This window comes from Podarcis filfolensis (assembly GCF_964270895.1).
Source record: "Podarcis filfolensis genome assembly, chromosome: 14".
Classification (NCBI taxonomy): Eukaryota; Metazoa; Chordata; class Lepidosauria; order Squamata; family Lacertidae; genus Podarcis; species Podarcis filfolensis.
This window is the reverse complement of record NC_139616.1, coordinates 40109264-40135326: the sequence shown is the minus strand read 5'-3', so window position 1 is coordinate 40135326 and position 26063 is coordinate 40109264. Positions and strand designations below refer to the sequence as shown.

General features: G+C 40.4%; 1 protein-coding gene across 50 annotated transcripts in view; it reads left to right on the top strand.

Annotated features, from left to right (window-relative positions):
- Positions 1-26063, top strand: part of SUN1 (Sad1 and UNC84 domain containing 1) — a 51563-nt gene that overhangs the window by 11262 nt on the left and 14238 nt on the right. For 6 of the 50 annotated variants that reach the window (XM_083585035.1, XM_083585033.1, XM_083584989.1 and 3 more), the window contains exons 2-13: positions 4975-5071; positions 10233-10436; positions 13219-13409; positions 15863-15889; positions 15977-16171; positions 17332-17454; positions 19097-19180; positions 19726-19836; positions 20532-20630; positions 22511-22604; positions 24468-24526; positions 25637-25782. In XM_083585035.1, the coding sequence (XP_083441161.1) occupies positions 4995-5071; positions 10233-10436; positions 13219-13409; positions 15863-15889; positions 15977-16171; positions 17332-17454; positions 19097-19180; positions 19726-19836; positions 20532-20630; positions 22511-22604; positions 24468-24526; positions 25637-25782 (1410 nt within the window). In that variant the 5' untranslated portion in view covers positions 4975-4994. Of the gene's footprint in view, positions 1-4974; positions 5072-10232; positions 10466-13218; positions 13410-15862; positions 15890-15976; positions 16172-17331; positions 17455-19096; positions 19181-19725; positions 19837-20531; positions 20631-22510; positions 22605-24467; positions 24527-25636; positions 25783-26063 lie in introns of those variants that run through there. The other 44 variants (XM_083584997.1, XM_083584992.1, XM_083584993.1 and 41 more) reach the window with 22 other exon arrangements.

The window sequence follows — 26063 nt, the reverse complement described above, 5'->3', positions numbered from 1 at the left end:
TAAATAATAAAAACAGTTTAAAAATAATTACAGTTAACAGTATAAGAGATTAAAAACAGTCAACATCTACATTTCATTCTTATCCCATCATCTCACATAAAAAACAGAAAATCAAGGAGTAAGTTCATTATCTACTCCCGCTCTGTTCACAGGTGCCACACTTGCAACCATTCCTTAGTCCTGAAAGCTCTTACTGGCCCTCCTTCTGAACCTATTTGAGTGCTTACCTGGAAAATTGGGTTTTGAGTTATGTTATTTCCCCCATGAATTGGGGGCCACAAGAGCATTGTTGGTCATAGAAAGTGAGTGTATTTATTTTCAAGAAGACAGGGTTGTGCTCCACACCAACTCATCCTTCATAGCTAACATTTATTTGACTTTCCATATGAATTGGTTGGGCTTTCCATGTAAAAAAACAAACAAACAAACAGTTGTCCCACTAAATTTTGCCCCAATCTACTTCTCCCAAAGAGAAACTTTGGCAATAACCAAGTTCTTTGTGTTTACATATTTGTAGATCTTCAAATGTCCTTTCCCTTGTTTATGAGTCTGAGGGTCATTCTGCTCCTCCAAGGATCAGTGCCTGCTTTTTCTAGAAACCTGACCTTTCCACAGAAGTATTAATGCTACACTAGATTGCATTTTCAGGGTATGCACTTGCGTTTTTTGCAACAGAAGGCTGAAGACAATACTAGCTGTAAGTGGGAGTTTCCAATAACCTTGCCGTTAGTTCTCGCTGTGATTGTAGCTATACAGAATAGTCTGAAGAAGGAGCAAAATATATTTAGTTTTAGTTCTTGGAAACTTGCCAAATGCCTTGTGTGGGAAAGGAATCTTAATGATTAAACAGCTCATCTCCAACTTGAGTAAAGGGGGATGTATGCAAATAATAGCTATGTGTCCAGTTCCTGTAGAACACAAGTCACAGCTCACTACGTAGCTTGTGTTTGTGCCTGTTAAAGATCTTTCCCTGGCAATCTAAGGTTTCATATGTGGGGTTTCAGGAGGGTGACGACAGCTGTTGAGCAGCCAGGTCAAAATTAGATTTGTTGATGCAATGCTGCTTGGTAAGTAACAGTGTCTCTTAGTCTGTGTTTGGGCCCAGAGGGAACTGTAGACAGCCATGTTTCTCAATTGTTTCCAGTATCTCTAGCTGTTGGGTACACTGCTTTGCAGTTTTATACGAGTAATTACACTGGTCCAGTTCAGACAGTGCATTGCCCAGTTGCCAACCCAGTCAGGCAATTGGGAGCATCCCATTCTCTCACACACCCCTCCCTTATTATTCCCTCTTCTTTTCCCTGAAACTGTTGTTTCACATTGCATCTGAACCAGCATTGCAATAGGTACCTCTAACCTTAGACTCCCCTCAAACCTATGGCTGAAACCAGAATTATAACCTGATTTCAACTCCTGGTTATCTTGCAAATTAAACTTGATAGTAACTGTGCCAATTTGGTGATTATTAGACATTATTTATTTATTTATTTATTTATGAATAGTTTCCTATGAGCCATCTCAAAACGATTTCACATTACAGAAAAAACATTTATAAAACAATTGGATGTATATATAGAGCACACATAGTTTTAGAAATTGCATGTATAAATGCAGTACACTTATGGACTGGGATAAAACTCTTTTCTGAGACTGTGTACACATTCCCATTTACTCCGGCTCCAATGCCCTCCCGCTGCTGATATTTGAAACTGTGTACAAACGATGTTATCTGCAGTCCGTATGCATCTTGTAGTTTCCTGGGAGATACTGCTGTTTGATGCATTATCTCTCAAACCAGCTTCCATCTGATTTGTAAATGTAAGCTGCAGTTAAGCAGAGATGTGTAGATCTGAGACCTCTGTTGTGCATGTGCAGATGACAACTTCATTGAATAGGAGTTTTGCGGGGTTGTGGGTGCCAGTAAATAAACCAGGTAATGCACATAGGGTGAAGACATCACTGTGCCAAATTGCACAAATGTTAAAATTAGCTGCAAGGTCATTAACTTTCTGTACTTTGTCATAGACCTTTTATAAACGAGTTCCCCAACCTACGTACTCTGTGTTCTCTGTTGGTCAGGTGTTTGGGGTGTTTCTGAGCATCAACATCCTCTTCTGGGTTTTGAAGCAAATTACAGCTAATTAATTTTTGTCGTCAAGGCATTGCAATCCGGACACATTCACGTGCGCTGCCTGTGTTCTGTATGGGCTTGTCTGGTAGAACCTCCTTACCATTCCATCTCCACACTACTGAGCTGTGGTTGTGTGAATGCTAATTCTGGACTGAGGCCTTTTACCTTACTGTATGTGTTTGGCCATAGCCTGTTCTGTCACCGTCGGAACAGTAAGCACAGAGCACTTCATTTCATCTATGAGGTGCTCATTTCACAAATGGAGTGAACATTTCCTAATAAACCTCTTTGTCTTCAAGGCCAAATTATAGCTGCTATTATTATTATTATTATTATTATTATTATTATTATTATTATTATTACCCCACCCATCTGGCTGCATTTCCCCAGCCACTCTATGTGAAATAATGTTCTTTTTAAAAAATATAGGCAACTCCCTCTTTGCACGGGGGTTGTGTTTTGGGTCATTGCACTTGTGTGAAATCAGAAAGTCCATTGAAAAAGCCTGCAAACACCCTGCCCCCCCCCCAATTTAGTGATGTTTCGGTGACATCCTTATGACGTTTTCACATTGCTTCCAGATTTGGCACTGTGCACATATGTGTGACCATGCACATAACGGTAGTTGCCTGTTTTAGCACATTGGTACGGGACAGATCAAAACTGTTCTGAGAACCTGGCCCTGCATGAGTAACTTGCCTTACTATTATATTAAAAGCAAGCACTGGGTTTCATCTAGTTTTAATAACCAGAATCTTGTGTCAACTAGTGTCCTTTTGTCCAAAGCAGCATTTTGTCATTCTTAAGTCTTAGTCACTATACGTTTTAGCCGAATACTTCATACTCAGCATTGACCTTTTTAAGTGAATGGGACTATGTTAGTCATGCTCATGAATTTCTGAGGGTCTGTGCTTGGTAGGACTAGCATTGGATACAACCTTTTGAGGGCAGCACATCACTTCTTCTGAAGGCTCACCATGGGAGAGGTGGGTTGGCTTTGGTTCTTGCATGTTCGTCCTCTCCCTCCTCCTAGTCCTGTACTGATGATGATTGCTGACATTTAGCATGATGTAAGCAGTCAGAATAGAATCCCTGGTTTGTGTCTAGCATGCACATAAGAGCACAGATGAACAGTGTTTGTGCGCCTGATGTGATCTTAAAACAGGGTGAATTAGTTTATATCAGCCTTGAAGGCACCCTTTTGCCCAGTAAGTCTAAAAATACCAGCCTCTACAGCTAATATTGCTCAATGTTTTGTGTTGTGTTCTTATGAAAGAACATTTCTTCATGCTTCTGTTATTTGAACTGCTCCTTAAATGTAGGCATTTTGCAACCTTAAATTGTGGTTTTGTTTAAAATTTTAGAGTTTCCCTCAGTTTCAGTCTAGTAGCCCTTAAGCTAATATCCATTCAGTTTTTCTACTTATTGTAAAAGACTGAAAACTCAAAAATCCTGCTTTCAGGCTGCAGCAGAATTAGAGAAGGGAAGCAGGGCTGTTCCATCAGCTCTGCTGAGAGACCGGTTGCTTTTGGCTCTTCATCATCATCACCTGTCACTTAGCAAGGGTTGTTATAATAATTTTAATAATAATTTATTATTTATAGCCTGCCCATCTGGCTGGGTTTCCTTATTCCATCATTCCTCATTCCATTATTCCATCAGGCCACCTGAACTGTTTCCACCCCAGCTGGTCTCTATAAGAATTGTAACTTTAAGAGATTGTCCCTGAGTTAGGTTTCCCCCTCCTCCCTACCCATTTCTTTTTCCTTTAGTCTTTTACACTATAAGCCTGAAGGCAAGGCTGGAGTTTTTCTTTCTTTTTTTAGTTGATCTGGAAACTACTCTGAAACATTTTCTGCTGAAGCGTGGGATAAGAATGCTTTGAATAAGACTGGAATCCAAAGAGCTACTGCAGGCCCATCCAAGATCTTCAGTGTGCTGTGTGGGATTTTTTTCTGCACTCCAAACCATACAAAAATACTTTACAAATGCTTAGTTTTAAAAGTAGCTTGCATTCAGGACTGCTTCTTGAAAAACACATACCCAAAGGCCCTTTGGATGAGCAAAACTAGCTGTGTGGCTCTTTTGATCACAGTCTAAACATTTCAAAGTGACTCCCTTAAAATGCCTGAGCTAAAACAAGTTCCAGGAATACAGATCTAGCACTAGATTTGTGATTGCATTTTGGATCAGCCTTTAGGGTGTGTACATAAGCGCCTTTGCTCCCTTCGAGGTGATTAGTTGAATCAATCCCAGCTAAACAGGGCTGTCTCTTTCAAAGCACAAGCCGAGCCAGACTCCCTCTTTCCATTCCAGTGGCACAAATGAAATGTTAATAGAAAAATGTGTTGTTACATGAAACATCACTTTTTGTTTACTTAGCTGTTTTGATTGGTGCAGTTCTCAATACCTAGAAAACCTTTAGTTTAGTATCAATGGAAAAAAATACTATTGTGGATGTTGTAAACTCTTGGCTTTTTTCAGCAAAGTGCAGTTTAATAGTATCTGTCAAGTATACTATAAGCAGCACTGTAGGTATGGACAGGGTTTAGCTTTTTGCTACACCATTTAAGAGAACTTTGTAAACAGAACACAGCATGCCTAAGACTCTTGAAAAAGCTGTCCAGAAGAGGAAGTGCTTAGGGTTCATGTGACTTTTGATAAGGGATATCTAACATTAGCAGCCACATTAAAAATGCACACAACTTCTGATACCAGTGGCTTTTTTCCTCCTCTGCCAAAGCATTATTTGAAGTATTCTAAAGTACCGGCTGAACCAAGCAAGAGCTCTTTTTTTTGTCTTTTAAACTGTTATATAGCACTGTGTTTTCAACTTTTTGCAGTATGATTTGAAACAGTGACCATGGATTTTTCACGTCTTCACACGTATACCCCTCCCCAATGCGTGCCAGAGAACACTGGCTATACTTATGCACTCAGGTGAGAATCTTTTTCCTTATGGAGAAGCTGCCTTCTATAGAACCTGGTTTCTTTGTATGTTGTGGTTTAGTGGCAAGATTTAAATCAAGGAAAGAAACCTGGCATTTGATCATAAATCTCACTGACTTTCCTGTTTATAGATACATGTAGCAGTTTGGTTTTAGGTTTTTACAGTAGATTCTAATCCAGCACCACTGGTGACTAAGACAGTGACTCAGGATTTGGCAGTAGCTGTAAATAAAGTATTTGGGAACCACACCCAAATACCATTGTTTTAGCTTGCAAATGCAGGGTGGGGGGGTATTACATGGCAGGGTGTGTGTGTAGATAACTTAATATAGTTCCATACTGCAATGAGGAATCCTTGTCAGTTTTGCACTGACAAGTAAGTACAAAGAGTAAGTACAAAGGTATAAATTTATTATTACTCGTAATTGTGCTTTTATTGCTAAGTTTTGCAATAAACTTTTAATGTTACATGTTACTGATCCTGCAGTATTAATATGGGCAGGGGTAACTGTTAGGAAGATAGTATTGTCAGAGATTTATCAGGTTGCCTAGACCTAGATGAAAAAGGAAAATAGTAGATCAAGCTTGAGTATTACTGAATAATGGTTATGCCCCAAGTAAGTCACCATGAAAAATATGTGGAGCTTATAAACTGGTGTATTCTGTAGCTCTTTTTCTCATACTAGCCTTGTAAATAGCTACTTGTTTGGTTGCCGGTGGTCAGTTACCTCCAGGCTACTAGGTAAGAAGTTTGCTTTACCTGGAAAGGGGTTGTATCCTTCCCCTTTTCCAACCTCCACTGTGCCACCAACATAGCATGTGTGAGAAGTAGATGGGGCTGGCTACTTTTGTGGATTTATTTCCATCTCTGAAATTTACAACTGACAATTGTTTTTCTTGCACTGTTAATGTTTGAGCAATTTTCTTGTTTGTAGGACACCATTTATGCTGTTACTAGCTAGAGTAATAAGACCTGAAAAACAATCTGCATTTGTGAGCAGCCCTCACAAATATGCTATTAAACAAATAGGTGTGTTTGCCAAGTGAAAACAAATTGGGGCTAGTGGCAGCTGTCTGTAGCGCCTGGTACTTCATTTGAATAGTGTGCCTGTAGTACATCACTTGCAGAAGTAGAATAAAAACAGCCGTATAATAACAAGTGCCAATAGTAGCTTGTGGGGAGTGTTTAAATAGATTATTGCCATCACTCCCTTAAAAAGCAAAATTGTGAGCTGCCAGGTACTAAATGAAGTTACAACAGGAACAAGCAATCTTTTTCAGCCCAAGAGCCACATTCCATTTTGGGCAACCTTCTGAGGGCCACATGCCTGTGAGGTCAGAGGCAAAAGTGGGAGGAAGAATGAATATAAATGTTATTGGTTCAAGAAAAATAGATATAAAAGCAAGAGAATTCCGGAATGCCAAGATTCAAATTTGGGGCAAGTACTCTTTGGTGAGAGAAAACCAGCGGATATAAATTCATAAAATATGAGGCAAATAAAGTGCGAAAATGTAGGATGCAAAACCTTAAAAATATGTTATTCTGGGTGAGTTCCAAAACTGTCCCATTTAAAAGTTCCTTCTGAAGTTTCCCAGCATAGAACACACATTTGGTAACTTAAATTGGTTTACTCACAAACTCACCAAAGGTCTCAGGAACCTGCCCTGAGATTCATGGGTAATAATAAATAATGTGTTCTTCCATACGTCAGTTAGAAAAGTTGCAGAGGCAGTAAAAAGTAGCTTAGTTACAAAGCGGTAAAACATTACTAAACTATTTGTATAGGAACACGAGAGGTTGGTGAGAGTAGTGCAGCCGAGCTAGAGGAACCAGCTCAGACCTCCTCACATGCTGAGTTCTCAAGTAGACTGGGAAGCAGGGAACAAAGTGTTGTTTACCTATTTCTGCCCAGGGTAAGGGGAAGTGACATAGCTAAGCTTGGCAGGACAGCTTACTCTATGGTATTAAACCCTTCATGCATTAATTAGACTAAAGCATGCTGGTTATATGAAGCTGGTTATCCTGTAAATTTTACATGCATCCATCTCTGTCCTTTATTCAGACAAGCAAGAGGTATGATCAGAGTTCAAGGACCCATTCAAAGAACACTCAGGCTTGGAAGCAGGGCCTGTGAAGGGTGCAACCTGGGGAGAGTTTCAAGGGCCAGCTAGAGACCTGGAGGCCTGCTTTCGGCCCCTGGGCTTGAACTTCCCCATCTGTCAGTTATCATAGAACATGCTTTTAATGCATCTTAAGCAACCCTGGTCCAGCTTATCTGAGGACCAATACGATTTGGGCTGCTGTGCATGGCCTAGTTCTCTCTCAGACAGAAAACCTGTGTCTGGGCTGTCCCACTTCAGACAGTGGGTGGGGGTAGGGACTCGACACACATGATTGAATGTGGCACTCCACACTCAATCCCTGCAGACCCCTGATTATTTGTAGACAAGCTGGAGATAATTCTCCTTTGTGGTGGTTAATCTTAAAATGATTAGCAAATAATTTAGACTCTCCTCTTCCCATGTGCTGGAATGTTCCCTTCCATGCCAGTGGAAGGGAAGATTATATGCAGTTTTTTCCTATGTGTGAAACTGCAGAATTAATGGAGAAATATGTTTAGATATGCAATTAAAAGTCTAGGGTATAAATCTTGGATCCTGGGAAGCTGCTTTATACCAAGCTAGGTGAACCAATGGTCTGACTCAGTAATACACATTGATTGGCGGCAGCTCTCTAGGGTTTCAGACAAGGGTCTTTCTCCGCCCTACCTGGACATACTTATTAGGATTGAAACATATTGTTTGCAAAGCACATGTTCTGACACTGAGCTACCCCATTCTTCCCCATAAATGATTGAACCCAATTTTCTGTTATGATTGCAGTCTCCTGGCATTCCTGCTTTTAAAACTGAAGCTGTGCACGTTTTTGTCTCTGAGTTTTATTGGTGTAACTCAGAAGATAAGCCATTTTTGGCTTGCAACAGTTTCAGTTTAATAATTTTTAGCAGTGAGATTCTCAAGCCAGAATTCTGTTTTTTTCCTCCCTCTAACACTAACCACACAACGCTCAAGGCTGCTTTCTCTTCAGCGTTAGTTCCACTTCACTGACATTTGGTTTAATGTGGCATTACATTTTTTTCTCCATGAAAAGGGAGTCTCTTCAGACCATTGTTTTTGTTTTAAAAATGTAATCCTAAATTAGTTTCCCCAAAAATAACTTATATTTTCATGGGTGCATTTAACAACTTTGTTTATGCTACAACAGACTAACATGGCTCCCTGGATATAAGGACAGACCACTTGTTACGGCAGGCATTGTCCTGGCCCTTGAAAAATATATCACCATTTTAAAATTATTATTATTTTTAGTTCACCACATTGCTTGATTGTAATAATAAAACCTCTAAGTTGTTTACAAAAAAATCATTAGAATTAACAAATGAAAACAGGTACTTAAAAACGAATCATAACATAATAAACAAAAAGCGGGTGCTGACTACTGCAAAGATGCCAGTATGATATCAATAGGTGGTGCTGCCCCACTAAAAGATCACATTCTTACAAGTGTGGAACAAGTGTTGTATGGCACCTGTAACAGTGACAGTTCTGTAGATTGGAGTGAATGGATACTTATGGGGTAAGGCAATCCACAATTAAACTGGTCCCAAACTGTTATGGACTTGATATACTAACAGTAATACCTTGAACTTGGTCATTTGACAAATTGGGTTCCCATGCAGATATCTGAGCGGATGCATTATATGCTGACGAGGTCTCACTCCTGTCAGCAACTGTGCTGCAGCATTCTGCACTAATTGCAGTTTACAGAGCAAGTACAGTAGAGTGCATTTCAGTCATGGGGAGAGTCACCATGTCAGTCCACCCCCACTCTTTCATAATGATGACTTCAATGTATCCTGCCACTTGATAGCAGTAGTAGTGGTGCTGTGCAGGGAAACACATGGGATGATGTTTTACGTGCAAAAGTGAAGCTGTGTACTGCAGGAAAAAAGTAGCATAGGGAGGACCAATAGGTGATCCTTTGTGGAGAGCACCTGCCTCGTCTACTCCAAAGTTTGTGTCACAGTTCTGTTTGTAAACTTAGTTTCTGGTCATGTTTGCCAAGCTACTACACCTTTTAGGCTTCAAGATTTTGAAAGCAAGTGAAACTACCCAAACTGAGTCCTCAGACAAATTCAAACTGATGATAAAAACACAAAACCTTTTTGGAACCAGAGGGCCACATTTTCTTCTCGGCAGCATTCCAGGGAGTGCATACCAGTGGTGGGTAGCACCAGAAACAAAAGTGGCAGAACAGGAGATGTGACCCTTTGTGTAGGAGGTTACAGTCCACCCATGCAAAAACTAGAGGTTTATATAAACATACATGCCTCTGTTCTCCCAGGCAAGCAAGAAGAATCATCACAGTTTCAAGGACACATTCCAGCAAAGCAAAAGCACTCAATGAAGTTATGGTCTGTGGGAGAAGTTACAACCCTGGGGAGAGTGACAAGAGCCAAATAGAGAGGCCCGAGATTCCCTACCTTTACTCTAGGCTTCAAAACTAACTTTCGTGAAGCACTGGAATATTTATTCATTCATTTAAAATATTTAAAACCTTTTGAGGCTACTCTGAGAAATTAGTTAAAGTGATAAAAAGATACACGCCCACTCCATAGCAATAAGTAAATAATTGGACATTATTTTGTTTAATGTCCAATCCTGTAGAACAGCAGATGATTAAAATGGATTATTTTATTGCAACAGCTCACATCCTGAATGTCTTCATAAGCAAGTGGGCCTCACATTTCCCCCTTGAGATTAAGAAAGAGGTAGATTTCAAAGCCTTGAAAAGGATGGTGTTCTTTCCGATGTTCTGATCTCTCTGCATGATGGGAAGTAGCGTTGAACCCAATGATCTTCAATAAAATGGTGGGTTTGCACAAGGAGAAATGGGGACTCTCTCAGATGAGCAAGACCCAAAGAGATTCAAAGATTTAAGTCCCTTGATTTTTACTTGGAAACATTAACAGCAATCAGTATGGATTGCTCAACAGCAGTTAATTATACTCCTGTCTCCTCATCTCTGTTGAGAAGCTGCCTGCTGCCTTCAACATATATACCAAAATCTTTTTCTGTCTTTCCTTTATAGTTCAAGCTACTCATCAACTGCTCTAGATTTTGAGACTGAACACAAACTGGACCCTGTGTTTGACTCCCCAAGAATGTCAAGGCGCAGCTTACGTTTGTCTGCTGTAACATATAACACACCTGAGGATACACACAATGAAGGCATCTTTGGTGGTGGCAGCGGCTCCTATGGCGGGAAAAAGGCATTTGCAGACCAGTCAACTAAGTAAGCATTTCTTTTAATAGGTACTTCATGTAAGTTACCTTCATACTGCTTCCATTCTATTAAATGTTAAGGGGTTCAACTGCATGCTGTGATTTTTGTTTTGTATTTCTATATTGCATTGGGAACCATGATAGTTACTAGTTTTTCTTTAAAAGGTTTGCATGAAACTTTGACTCTCCGTTGGATTTTCAGTGGGCAAAAGAGGAGTACTGCTCCTCCCAAAGTTAGGCATCTTCTCCTGGAGAACTGAAGGTGATGCTTCAGTTTTGCAAATACCTCTGTTGTACTGTAGAATTTCTTTAAAAGAATATTTGTTTAAAAATGGTACTAGTTACTATTGTAGCCTCCAGTTGAGTTAGGTTTTCTTCCCTAACCTTTTAGCACATGCTTTTGTGACTCTTGAGTCCAAGAAAAGTAGCAGCAGCAAATAGAGTGTGGTTTGTACGAAAAACTCAGAAGTACTGGTTAGTTGAGGATGGAGCTTCTATACTTTTAATAGTTGCATAATCTTAAGAGTGGGGCAGCTTTTCTCACATCTTTAACAAGCTGCTCTTGCCAAACTTCCCCCCTCTGTGCAAGATCCTCCTTTGTACCTGGTCATTCTGTGAAGCATTAATGTAAGCTCAGTGTTCTGTGTCCCCAGCTAAAATAAAAGAGGCAAGTAGATCTTCAAGAAAGCTATATATGTAGTCCACATGGCTGCATTATTTTCAGACCTGTCAACCACAGGAGATGCTTCTCTGGTGACCAGTGACTGGTTACATTTCTGGACTATTCAAATGGTTTGATTAACTCTGTAACTGGAAATTCTAGTAATCATTTTGTCTTGTTTTGCATTGTGAACTCAGTGTGGTTAACATTGCATTTTTGGGGGGTGGGGGGAGTTTCTCACTGGAGGTTCTCATCAGAGAAAACTATGCAGTATCATTCAGGTTATTCTAATCTTGTTCCTGTTTCAGTCATTAGCTGGAATATCTTTTGTGTACCCCTCCCTTACCATGATTTAAATTGTTTATTCTATCTGTGATTCTGGCTGATCACAAATATGATCATACTAGATACTCGATGGATGGAGGTAATATTCACAAGAAAAACATTTTAGGATTATGGATTATCTTGGCTTCTTATGAGAACTCAGAAGCTGCCAAATGGCATGTAATACAGTTCCTTCTGACTTCAGTGGGACTTAAGTAAGAACCATTTCACATGTACACATTGCCTGCACAGCCACCCTATCCCCTGTAGAAAATGTATGAACTATTCATTGGGTTAATCAATGAAATGGTTTGTGAGTGGCACTCTTTAAACCCTGTTACTGCATCTTTATTTTAAAGTAGTCCCTTCTGAGTTGCTTCCAAGTAGGACAACATAAGTCACATGTTAGTGGGGCTTCCTACAAGAAACCCCACTATTAATCTGCATTCCAAAGGATGCTTATTTAATCTCCAAAGTTCATGGACCTTGTTTCTTGGAAATAACATTACAGTAACAGAGGATTCAGAATGTATATGCGCATATTGTTTTGTTTTATTGGCGTACTCAGTCAAAAAATTAACAGTGCAATTGATTTATAATGGGAGAAATGCAGACTTTTACTTACTTCATGCATTAAAAGTGGGACTTTAAACGGTTAACTTTGCCTAGATTATACTCCTTTATTTAGAAGCTACAGCTATTTAATTTTAATTGGACTTGTTTCCAAGTTTAGGATCAGTGGTTTAAAACAGGACTTCTGCATATTTTTGGCGTAGTCTATAGAACAGGGCTGGCTTGAACAGAGATCCACAAATTTGGAACAGCTTTGATATGCAACCATTATGTATAGTTGTGACCCTTCTCTCCTCCCATGAGTCCTTTGGAAAAAAGAATGTGATGTTACACCAGGTACCAGAGTTGTCCAGAAGCAGAAGCAGTGTTTGTCATTGCTTGTGATTATTGTGCAAAGTCACAGAGTGGCCTCCTCCTCTCATGAGTCATCTGGAACTCTGGGAGGGGCTGGCTTGATATTTTCACAATGCATATGCTTTCAAAGATGCTTGGAAGCAGAATGAAAGCGTTTTTCTGTGTATGCTACAAAATTTGTGACAAGAGGGATCTTCTTTCCTCATGGGCACCTATAGGTTAGCAGTTCTCAGGAAGAGATTTATTGTTATCATAAACTACCTTGGAAGTTCAGTTTTCACACATTGACACAGTTCAGATACCTTGTGAAGCCATGAATGTGGTGTCCTAATTTCTCTGTCATTTCGACTAAGCTAGGAATTCTTAACAGAAAGAAAACAAAGAACCAGCACGCAACTCTGAAATAAACTGTACTTTGCCTCATTGTGTAGATTACAATCTGTGTTTCCACATTGTATAGACCCTGTGGTTAGCATAGACCATAGACTGGTGTATTTGAATTGCGCCACTATCTGCTATATGACATTTTTAACATTGGAGTAATGTTTCCCAACAACAAAATTATTATTTATACCCCACCCACCTGGCTGGGTTGCCCCAGCCATTCTGGGTAGCTTCCAACGCATATAAAAACATAATAAAACGTCAAACATTAAAAACTTCCTGATACAGAGCTGCCTTCAGATGTCTTCCTAGCTTAAGAGGAAAGGAAAACTGCTTCCTTTTTTGTTGCTATAGCTAGAGTAACACTGACATGGCTTCAGAAGACCTGCTGGATTATTATGCCCCTTTTCTTTTGCCTTGTGTTACAGATTCTTAATATGCCTGAACTGTTGGTGAATGTTGCACATTTATGCTTTGACATTTCTTTTTCTTTAAGGTTTGTAAAGCAGCGTAAAAGTGTGGTGAAACAGTCTGGCTCTGTAAGACATACCCCAAGAAAAAGTGTGCCCAGCTCTTCCAGTTTTAGCCACAGTAGTTTCAGTAGCCACGCAAGTGATGGCTCTTTAATGTCAACCATATTGGATGAGTCTTCAATACAGGAGCAGACAGCTGTTGACCATTTTTGGGGTAGGTAATAATGTACTACAATACACATACCGTATGTTTAGCATGTATACTGTTATCTGTGATGTCAGTTCTAGTTCAAAGGGCAAGCTGCATTATACTCAATAAGGCAGAGTAAGAAAGAAATGGTTACACATCTAGGCCATTACTACATTCTGTTAGGTGGCACAACTAGGTTCCTTGATGCCCAAGGAGGATTTTGTCTTCTAAATAGCAGCAACTGTACTACATTTCAAAACTATATATATATATAGGAAGAAGCAGTTTTGTGATTAAAACAGAGGGAGAGGCCATAGCTCAACAACACACATGCTTTGTTGTTTGCAAAAAGTCGAGGTTCAGTCCCTAACACCTCCAGGCAAGGCTGCAAAAGATTGGTCAAAAATCCTAGAGGCCTACTATAAATCAGTGTAGAGAAAATACTGAGCTAGATGGACCACTAATTCAACTTAATATGGCAGCTTCCTATGTGGATCTATGGTTCTAAATTCTGCTGACCAAATACAAGTGAATTTGTACTTAAAGGATCTCTCTGGGTCCAACTTAGTATTTTGAGAATGAGCTTTCACAGAGTGTGGAGCATGAAGGCTTACTATCACCTTCAGAGTTGTGAATATGTCTACAACAAAACCCACACTTTGATTCTTTCAGCAGAAATACACTATGGCTGAAGATTCTGAGAGATATTAAACAAGGAATTGTGGATTCTGTATTGAAAAGTAAATTTGGTCCTGTAAAGTGTGTGTGTTTCAAATATAAACCCTGTCATTGACTTCCCCTGTGAAAAGTTGCACTCAGGTGGCACTCCTTTTGATGGGAGGGTGGAGGAGGCAATGCCTGCATGATAAAGGTAAAGGGACCCCTGACCATTAGGTCCAGTCGTGACCGACTCTGGGGTTGCGGCGCTCATCTTGCTTTATTGGCCGAGGGAGCCGGCGTACAGCTTCCGGGTCATGTGGCCAGCATGACTAAGCCGCTTCTGGCGAACCAGAGCAGTGCACGGAAACGCCGTTTACCTTCCCGCCGGAGCGGTACCTATTTATCTACTTGCACTTTGACGTGCTTTCAAACTGCTAGGTTGACAGGAGCAGGGACCGAGCAACGGGAGCTCACCCCGTTGCGGGGATTCGAACCGCCCACCTTCTGATCGGCAAGCCCTAGGCTCTGTGGTTTAACCCACAGCACTACCCGCGTCCCTATAGTGCTAATGCCCCATGTTACGATTTGAATTTTGGACATATATGAAACCAGTTTAGTTACTGATATGATTTCATTCAAGATGACTTGTCATTCTTAGTGTTGTATTTGCTTCCATCTGTAAATTGTTCAGGGATTTTGTAAATTAAAAAAACCCTTTGAGATGGAAATATTTTTATAGCAGTACATTTTAAAATACATAGAATATGCATTGCAGTCCAGCTGCTTTCTACTTGAAATAGCAAGGTAAACAGAGGGTCTGAATGTAAAACACTAGGAGAATTGTGGAAGATTCACTAATGTCTTTTTTAATGGCCAGGTGTCTGAGAAACTAGAGAAAGGGGAAACAGAGGGACAGACGACTTTTAAAGCAGCTTATATCCTGTTTCCTCTCAAGGAGGCATGCTGTGTGGGGATTTCTAGAATTGTAGAGCAGCAAGCGCATTAATTTCCAAGTGGAGCAAGGTACTGCTTTGTCACTGTAAATTGACTTCAAGGACAGATTTGAGACAAAGCCTTAGTCCACCTTGAGAAATTATCTTTTATTTGGAAAATATGTATATAAGAGCATGTGTGGGGCTACTGTACCAGGGGAGACAGATGAGGAACATAATGTGTATAAAGCTTTCCGCCCTCCTTCCTAATAATCCTTTCTGACTTGAGGTCTGACCTTGTTCAGGCCAATTTCCCACTTACTCTGGTGTAAAGAGTACAGGACTGGGCGCCAAATGAGCAGCGCTACTGTCAGAGAAGATCTTGATCCTGTGTGAGCAGAGAAAGGTGCTGTCGTAGTTGTAGGCCATATGCTATTTAACTAGCCTAGTTGTAGGCCTCCGCTTACGTCAGGTTGAAGAAACCTGTGTTAACTACTAGTAGCGCATTTTTAAGTGTTAATTTTGGCATTAACCGCCTTGTTTTACTACTATGTAGTGAGCTACAGCTAGAGCAAGTGGTAACCAAGCAACAGAAACATTGTGTGCTTCCAATTATCTAGCTTCCCCAGTAGCAACACGGGTAATAAAAGACAGTTTTTTGTTGCTTTACATTTCCACCTGGAAATGTAACCCTGTTTGGTAGATAACATAAATGGTTGTTCTTAATAAAAAAAGATATTCCCTTGTACATAGTAAAGTTTCCACTATGCTTCTTGTTTATTGTTCTAGAATTAGCAGGAGAATTTCTTTTGGTATAGCAGTTAACGTTGACTTAGAAAGAGTGCACCTCCTTGAATTTAAACAAAGCATCCCTTTACTTTTCAGGTCTTGATGATGATGGTGATCTCAAAGGTAACCAGGCAGTCTTTTTCATTATAATTTCTTCTCTCCCAAATTCACTGGATTTGGATTGTTAGATCATTTATTGCCATTCAACAGGTGGAGACACTACAGTGATTCAGGGCAACGGTGACTTAGCAACAGCTGAGAACCAGACAACACTGAGCAATGGGTATACCTGCAGTGACTGCAGCATGCTTTCTGAGCGGAAGGAGGTCCTCACAGCATACTCAGCTGCTCGCATGCCATCCTCAAGAATTTACTCCAGGGATCGAAGCCAAAAACACAAGTCTAGTAAGTAATGTTGGTGTTCATTCTGTTGGTTTACCACTGTTGAAAAATGGTGCATGAATGATATCTTACTGTGTGAAAAATGTGTTGAGTTACATTGGTTTAGGATTCTAGTCCTAAAGGTTGGGGAATTTTTGATTTAATAGAACGTTCCCATGGCGATCTGTCTGCGACTACTTCTGGTACAAAGGAAGTTCTTGTGTGCTGCTGATCCTGTTTTGAAGATCATGACATTCTCTCTAATCGAAAACAGAGAAACCCAAGCCGTTTCTAGCATAGAAACACCAGCATGGTAGGAATTGGTTCATCTGAACTTGGTAGGCTCTCTTGATGAACAGGTTTATCCAACCCTCATGCGTATGGTAATCTCACATTGCATATCTTCGTTGTGAGGAAGGCATCTGATTACATTTTTGTTCAGAAAAACTCCATAGAACTGATGTTCTTTCCATAAGCTGTGCCAATAGGCATCTGAAGTACGAAGCAGAGTTACTAGAGTGTGGTTACATTCTTAAATGAGGAAGAATTAAAAGGAGGAAACTTTCGTTTCTCACTTCCAAGTGCTCAATCTCCAGAACTACTTTCCCAGAGCAACTGTATCTAACACATCATTCTTTACCTCTGTCTTATTTTCCAGAATGATCCATCATCTCATTCGGGTTCCTTTACTTAGTAGCAGCCTCTATGAAACTGTAGGATTACAATCTCTCAGTAGTATTGATTGTCTTTGCTTCTAGGAGTTCTACATTCTGCTTGTCTGACTGTATCCCATGGAAATTAGTGTTGAGAGCGGCGCATTCTTTGAATGCTGAAGAAGAACGCATTTTGCGCTAACCAGTTTTGCTCATCTGCCAACTTAAGCGTTTTGGCTAGTAAATTTGCAAAGCAAGGAATGCTACATATTTTTCTGAAGTTGTTAGTTACATGGACTGGTACTTAACAGTGTTTTTTGGTAACTTGGTTGTTGTCTTTTAACCCCACTTATTCTCCATGTGCTTGAATGAATGAAAGATAAAAATGACTGTTGCCATGGGGTGACTTCTCATATTTTGGAAAGTAAGAAATAACCATACTGCACCTACGTGGGTTAGCTTTGTATTTTCACTGTGTTAGTCAGTAGAGAAATGGAAGCAACTAACATGCTACTGATGCTCTTTTAATAGGGGGCCTCCCTTTCTACACAAATCAGATTCTGCGAGCAGCCAAATATACCACAACATCTTTTTCATCACTCATAGTGCAGTTATTTCAAATGATCTTGCTGAAGCTGGGCTATGACTGTAAAGGTATTTCGTTTTTTAGCTTATCTTTTTTGTCCATCCGTGCCACACACTTAAAAAAACAAATTCTGAACCCCTCTGCTGCCTTAGTGTGTGTATGCTTCTTCATGTCTTTCACTCTGCAGCTTTATTATGTCCTCTTTGGTGGCCTGGCTTCTTTCTTGCTTTCAGTTGCCTGCCATATATATATATATATATATATATATATATATATATATATATTCTCTTAGAAGCATCGGTATGCAGGCACAAGGCACTGGTGCAGGTTCTCCTTTTTTCTTCCTTTCTTGAAAAGGCATGAATAGTGGGTTTTGAATGAAAGCTTAACCTTGATTATGAAAGTAGATTATTTAAATTGCATTACATTATAGATAAAAATCACACTGTCCCAGTCTTTAAGTGCTGGGGTTTTTCGTCTTTCTTCAGTGTTTATATACAGTGTATTTAACAACAAACATGCTTGCTTTGGTCAGGTGTATTGCATATTCCACCATAGAAGTGTAACTCCTGGCTGTCATTGGCCAACTACTGCTTCTCATTTGTGTTTTTAAGTTAGTCCCATTAAACATTTTTACATGAATGCCCAGAAATGTAATGTGTGGATGTGACAAGTGTGTTTTCATCTACATATATCATACCAGTCTGTGCCCAAGGGAGCTGGGATGGTCTGCAGCTTCTGTAGCAAACCCACACTTCCATTGCATAATACTGTGCTTGCAATATTGGCCCTGGATACAAAGAACTATGCATCTAATGCCCAAGAGCTCTTTGGAATTATGTTTCTCAAGCACCATGGCAAACCTGTTTTTGGTACTCTGTGACATGACGTTCTGATCTGCAAATTCCACCATATGGGGCTGAGCCCTTGGTGACCTCTTTGGATCCTGGTGTTGTCTTGTAATGGCCTTTCTCATCAAGATGTACTTGGTTTCTCTTTCACGATTTGTTTCCTGCAGGAAATCAAAGCATATTAAAGTATTTTAAAATATTTTTCTGGTGTCCTTTGGTCTCCAGAAGTGAAAAGAGAGTGTGTTTAAAATGTCAGAAACAGCAGGCCTGGTCTTCTTTAGAAGGCTTCTAAGCATAACAAATATTAGCAAGCAACAATCACCCAGGAATATAAATAGCCTTAGAAATGCAGACCAGCAGAATTCATGAGCAACCCGCCCCCCGCAAAAAAACTAAGATGGAGCATAGCTCATCCTAGCTAGTTCAACTTAAACACCATTTTCTGGGTTGAGTTTCTTAGGACCTCAACTAGCTTTTAACAAAAGGGAATCATTTATTTGCTGTCAGCTATGTGCAAACTGGGGTACTGTATATATGGGTACAATCCAAAGAACAGCTGGCCTTAAAATAGGCACACCCTGAGGGTCTTTATGTTTGTATTTCTTCACCACACTACTCCAAAGATACCTGTGCTGTCCCCTTTTTCTCCTTTCTGGGTGTGGGGTGGTGAGCTGCTTTTGTAAATAAGGTGACTTTCCATGTCATGTTGCAGTTTATCTGTGAAAGGTGCTGTGCAAAGAAATCAAAAGATTGCAGTGGACACATCGTGCCTGCTGTTGGACCTTTCTGGGTTTTATTTTCTGTTTTTGTAGCCTGTGAAAATCTTTGTTCTTAATTATTTGTTTTTCTTGTGCTGCAGCTCACTCTAGCTACTGTGGAAGCATGAATGTAAAAGAATTTCTCAGGGAAGATGGCCACCTGGGTATGAATGGAGAATCAATGTGTAAGTTTGACAGATTTTGAAAAAAATGTTATTTTATTTATTGTTGAATTTAAATCCCACGTTTCCTCTAAGGAGATGAAGGTGGCATACATGGTGGCATTCCCATTTTGTCATAACAACCCTGTTAATAATTCTGACTTTTGCAGGGATATTCCGTAATTTTGTGGAAGCTGGAAAAGCAATGTATCTTGGCCATGATTCATCCTGCACTTGCAGGAAGTTCCAGTTGTTTGCTCCATTACCTCTCTAAATGCTTTATTATCAATTGCATTTTAACAGTTGTCTTTATAGATGCAACTGTCTATGGGATTTAATTTTATTTGTCACTAAAGGTTGGGTGGCAAATCTGCAGCATGAATGTGTCAAGTGATACAGACCACAGAGGTTTATGGCATGCCTGCCTCTCCCATTTCTATAGACAAGAGGCAGAAACACACCAAGATTCTGGGGGAGGAATCTGGGGAAAATAAATTTCTGTGACATATCTGGCACACCACTGTCTTCTTGAATGTGTTATATTAATTGATTGTTACCACAACCAACAGGTGATGACTGTAAGGGGAAGAAACACCTTGAAACACACACAACAGCCCACATGCAATCCTCAAGGTCTAAAAGAGTAGCAAGGACCATTTGGCACATCTTTTCTTACACAGGTTGACTTGCACCATTTTGTTTTCGTATTTTGATTTCTTTTGCTCTCATCATCACAATCTCTTCATTGTTAATTGCTCTCTCTGTTGTTGTTTTTAGAGCTTTCTTGCAAAGTAGATTAGAGTGACTTGCTTGTGTCAGCCAACACCTCTTATCAGCTCTTGCTATGAGTTTAGGTTGACCCCTGTCATGAAGGAAGGTTGGAGCAGATAATCCTCATTCTACATATGTTGCAGAACTGTTAGGAAGGCAGAATACAATAGCTTGTGCTATTGTGCTAAAATGGAATGTTACAGATGAGGAACAATAATCTTAAAGAAGAGAGTTTTTGGTCGTCGTCCCCCCAAAATCTTCTAGCTAAAATAGATCTGCACCTAATAAATACAGTCTTTTTATTTTAATAACAAATGCTTAGCAGTATGACTCTTTCAGTGAAGTACATAGTATTCTCTCTCAAAACCATTCTTGTTTATTAAAAATAACATGGTAGTAAACCCATGGAAAACAGAGCCTGTTGAATTATCAAATCCAATGTTTCTTTATAATGTTAGTTCCAGTTTTTCTCTGCTGTAATGCTAATAAAATAGTTTGTATGTGGATGAAAAACAAAACAATCCCAGAGTGTTTCAAAATGGTAGTGTTTTTAATTGAAGATGCTCCCCATTTTCTGTGTTCATATTCATCTGTGTTATATTAGGTTACTTCTTGCTACATATGTTACAAAGAATGGGAACAGCAGGATGGTTTGTGTCCAGGAAGATTATGTCACTCCTTTGGCTAGCTGTTGTGTCTCCAGGTTACTATTGATTTTGTGTGTGTATGTTTATGCTTTTGCATGAGTATTCTGCCTTTTAATGCATACTGGCATCTTATAGTAGATGTGATCAGCTGATTTAACCTGGATTTGTGATCCTTATGGCAGCTTCAAATGCTACACAGAAACATTTCCTACACAAAAAGCACTTCCTGTAAGTGCCATGGGGCGTGTTTGCACCATCAGTATACCTGATGAGGCATGGGCTCTGGAAAGAAGGCTTTCAAATCAATAGGCTGAAGTCTCTGTATAGAACTACCTACCTAAACAGTCCGGAGATCAGGAGGAACCAATCACTTTCTATTTCCTGCAGGCACTAGCCCTACTATGAACAAAAGGTCACAAGTGTTCTCCATCGTCCTATACAGCTCCGCCTTCTTAGTTCCTGAATGTCCAGCATTTCTATTTGGAAAAGAAGATGAAACTTGTGTGTAGACTCAGTGGCATAGCTAGCTGCTCGGGTGCCGGGGGCGGCCCACACGTCCTGCAGCCGGGGGCAGGGCGAGCCGCCTATGGGAGCTGGGCGTGCTGCATGGAGCCTCTCTGCTGCCTTCCCCTCAGCTGTAGGGTGGCTGAGGGAGAGGCAGTGGGCGGGTGCAAGCCCCACGCTGTCGTTTCAGGCAGCGCGGAACCTGCAGGCACCCAAGCCACCACTTCACTCCCAGGAGAGATGTGTGGCTGGTGCACGCTGCAGGCCCCTCAGTAACTGCCGGCCCCCACAGTGTGGCACCTAGTGCCACTTGCATTTCATTATGTTTGTTGACCGAACTAAAAAGTTTCGTGAGCCCAGGGTTGTGGTTTTTTAAAAAAACCACCCTCATATTTTTGTCATTTTGTCACACACCCAAGCGGCCCACACACCCCTCCTCCGCCACTGTGTAGACTGGCTAGTTTTCACATTGTTGCCTACGTTGAAGTGCTTTTCATGTAGGAAATGAACTTGTTTCAACCATCCTTTTGGTTTTTCCATCATTGTTTGCTTAATGCTAACATTTGTAGCGTGGTTGTGTACACAGCTTATTAATAACCCAGCATATACCTTATACGGTGTGCCTGCTTCCAGTATTGCGAGGCAGAATTAGCTAGTTGTGAAAACAGAGGGCTGCTCTCAGAAATAGAGAAACTGACTCCTTGCTATTCCATGTAACCTTGGGCATCTTACTTCATCTCATTCCCCAAGGGGTTTCATTGACACACTAAGTACATATTACGAATGCAGCTTCAGCATGCACTTTTCTTTTGTAAATTGTCAGACTTAAGTGGCTACTGCATTACTCTCTGCTGCATGACTTTGTGCATGCGTGTGTGACATTTCAGGTTATGAATATAGATTGTAATATGATGTGTTATGGACCGATTTTAATGTTGCATGTGTGTGGTCATTTGCCAATACTCATTTACACCCAAAATCTGCATGTCCTATAATATTCTTCTACAGCACTCACCTGTTGCTTCCACTTGGTCTCCTCCTAAGCCAGTGGTTTTCAAACTGTGTTCCAGGGAAGCTTAGATCTCCTCAATGAAAAGATGTGTAATGGTGGACAAACTTTCCCTAGAGGCTACTTGCCCAACTTTACAGAACATCCCCTGGAGTGTGAAGCTACAGGGGCATGTTGGCTGTCTCCTTGGGTCCATCTTGGTTCATGGATGATAGTGGCTGAGCTCTGCAGCCCTAGCCAGTGTCTGTGTGAACGGAGGGTGTGGCTTAGAATATGTCCCAGGATCCTCATCCACTTACAGGGATTCCCAGCAGACATGTTGATTTGGAAAAGTTTCCCTGAAGACCCAAACGTTTGAAAACTATTGTCTTTGGTGATTATCTTACATTCCCAATTCAGCCAGCATTGTCTGTTCTCATCTAGGGAAGGCAGCTGCAGGAGTGTTCTGGTGGCTTGGGACTGGATGGTATCAACTTGTTACTCTGATTTCTTTGCTGAATGTGTTCCTTCTTACAAGGTTTGTAAGCATTTCTTAACAGAATTTGATCACCATGTGTTTAGAAGAGCCATGATTGTAGATCAGTTTTCTTCACCACAATTTTATAACAGGAAACAATTGGCTTAAAGATGATACAGTCTCATTTTTCAGCTGGTTCATACATTATGACAAACCACTGGATTATTACAAAGCGCAGGGAGTCTTGGACACAAATGTTCTTCCCCAACTCCATGGTGTGGTTGCAAGCAGATTGGAAACTTTCATTTTCGTTTTAAAGCAACCACTGTTTGTCAAGGACAAACAGTGATTAATTTTAATATTTAATCCTATTACTGTTGGTTGAAATAAGCCAGCATCAATCCATTGATTATAAAAATGACATGTTTCAACAAGCCATAGTTAAAGTTAACCACCGATTAGGTTACAGATGTATTGCTATACTGATGTTTGCTGAAAATGGAAATGAAAGTGTCCAGTCTTCACAGCTGTGCTGTGGGTGCCAGGGTGAACACAGGCTGAAGCTTGCTGCTACTTGTTCTTGTTGTGATGAACCATGTGCATTGGAAAGCACTCAGTTTACTGAGCTTGTTTGGTGGTTATTAAATTCTGCAAGCTAGGCTAAGAAGTTGCCTCCTGGTTTCAATACTGGGGTTCTCAAGACAAAGTGGTAGATTTTCTCTGAAAGAATAATGCTACCCTGAGCAGATTGGGATCCAATTTAGGATAGAGAGAGAGAGAGAGAGATTTATTATTTTATTTTAGTAACCAAAACTAAAAAAAGTATGCCATGTTAATTTCCCTTGCTGTATAAATATCTCAGAAGTCTCCCCCCCAAAAAAGTATTTGAATTAAAATATCTTCCTTTTAAATGAATAAAATAAAATAAAGCATAGTTAATGTACATAAAAACAAATTCAAATCAAACAAATACTTTGTTTGGAAACTTCAGTTCGTTGGAATACTTGTAAGTACAGTGGTACCTCGGGTTACATACGCTTCAGGTTACATACGCTTCAGGTTACAGACTCTGCTAACCCAGAAATAGTACCTCGGGTTAAGAACTTTGCTTCAGGATGAGAACAGAAATCGTGCTCCGGTGGCTTGGCGGCAGTGGGAGGCCCCATTAGCTAAAGTGGTGCTTCAGGTTAAGAACAGTTTCAGGTTAAGAACGGACCTCCGGGACGAATTAAGTACTTAACCCAAGGTACCACTGTATTTTAAGCATGGCAAATCTTTTTAAAGAAAGAAAATGTTAGCACTGAAACTGGTTAAATTAACTTGGCCATGCTCTAAGAACTTCCTGTCCCCATTCCAGTTGCTCAATTTGACTTGTATTAATTCATTATATTATTTTTAAAAAATGTATATAGTAATGTATTCCACAAATGGAAACTTTTCAATGGATGAATATAGCAGTGGAAAAAATTCCATCCCACATCACTCCTCTAAATTTATTTTTAAAATTGACTTTATAACACAGAGGAGAGATAATGGCCACAATCCTAAAATCCATGCAATTTATTTTCTGTGACCATCAGGACTGGAACACAAGCTTTTATTGAGAACATCAGTGCGTTCCAGATGCAGTTTGCAGTACATCACACCAAGTCACTGTTCAAGAGAGAAAAGTCCTCCTAGGCACCTTTTAAGCCTATGGGCAAGTCTAAACTGTTCTAGATTGTGGTCTGTAGTCTAATATGTGCTGCTGTTTTCTCTCTGAATGGGTTACAAAACTATCTTCATAATGTTGTTGGCATTGTTACAGATCACGGTCATAAAGAGCTTAAGTAATGGAATTGAAATTTTCAGTTATATGTTACATGTTCAGGCAACCAATGGCCGTGAGCTAATTACAGTGAAATTCCTTTATCTATTTTCCAGATGCCTTCCAAAGATATTCAGACTGCTGTTGTTTCTCCTCCCGCTATTGCTGTTGCTAGGTAGGCGGAAATGTATCAGTAGAATGAGCCTGAAATCTTACTAATCTAGGTTACCTATTTATAGGGTTGTGTGTATTCAGCCTACATGTGTGGCCCACTCAGACTGAATGCAGCCAACCAGCCACACAACAGTGGTTCATCTAGAACAGGGATGTCCAACTTGCAAGAGACTGCGATCTACTCCCACTATAAAAACACTGGCAGTGATCTACCCATTGGATTGACCAAAGTTGTTGAGCTTTTTGGGGGGAGCCTTCACCAAAGTTGTTGAGGGTTTTTTTGGGGGGGTCGCTCAATCAGAATCATGCGATTGACCAGGAATGCCCCACGATCAACCGGTCGATCGCGATCAACTGGTTGGACATCCCAGATCTAGAATAATTTCCCAAACTTGGATCTCAAGCTGTTTTTGGACTACAACCATCATCCCTAGCTAGTAGGACCAGTGGTCAGAGGTGATGGGAATTGAAGTCCAAAAACAACTGGAGGCCCAAGTTTGGGAAACACTTATCTAGAAGCTTGAGCAGTCTTTTTCTCTGCTTGTCTAGGTCTGGAAGTGTGTGTGTGTGTGTACACATGCCTGGTACCTGGTGAGCCACAATTATGATGAATAATTCATTGCAGAGCCCAACATCCAATCCATGTAGGTGTGGTCCGCTCCCACCACAACTGGAAGGTTAAGAGTGTGCCCAGCTACACAGATGTAGGATGTAGACCATGGGTATGCAAACTAAGGCCCAGGGGCCGGATTGGCCCAATCGCCTTCTAAATCCAGCCTGCAGACAGTCCGGGAATCAGCGTGTTTTTACATGAGTAGAATGTGTCCTTTTATTTAAAATACATCTCTGGGTTATTTGTGGGGCATAGGAATTCGGTCACCCCCCCAAAAAAAAATAGTCTGGCCCCCCACAAGGTCTGAGGGACAGTGGACCAGCCCCCTGCTGAAAATGTTTGCTGACTCCTGATATAGACTGTGGTCAAAGTTATTAATTTAATGATTAATGCCGAATTAAAGTTGGTTTATTTTGTCGAACTTACTTTAGAAAAAAATCTGAGGATTTCCTATTAGCAAGATATTTATCTTTACCCCTTTTGCCTTCTTTCTTTTAGGATTATGGCACTGGGGTACCGAAGGTTTCCTTTCGTTATTGCCAGCTTTGAATTGGACGGGCATACACAGAATACACAGCTGGGAAGATTCTGCAAATATCATTGAGCCTCAGCCTGATGACTCTTATGCTCTTCCATACCCTGATGTAAGTGCTCTTTAAAAATATGTGTCTTAAGGCTTTTTGTTTCGCATGTGAAGGCTAAGGGGCTCTGGATGTTACTCACTTTCCTATTAGATGATGGCCTTTGGTCTATCCATCTGCAAATGAATACCTACCAATATTGTGAAGGGTTGGGAGTGATACAACCAAGAGCTGGCCAAATTATTTTGTTCCTGTTGTGCAGGCCTTAGTCCGCTATGCCAAACATGACATATGCCACCCATGTACAGCAGCCTACCAGCAACTATTGTTGCTGCCTGTCTTGA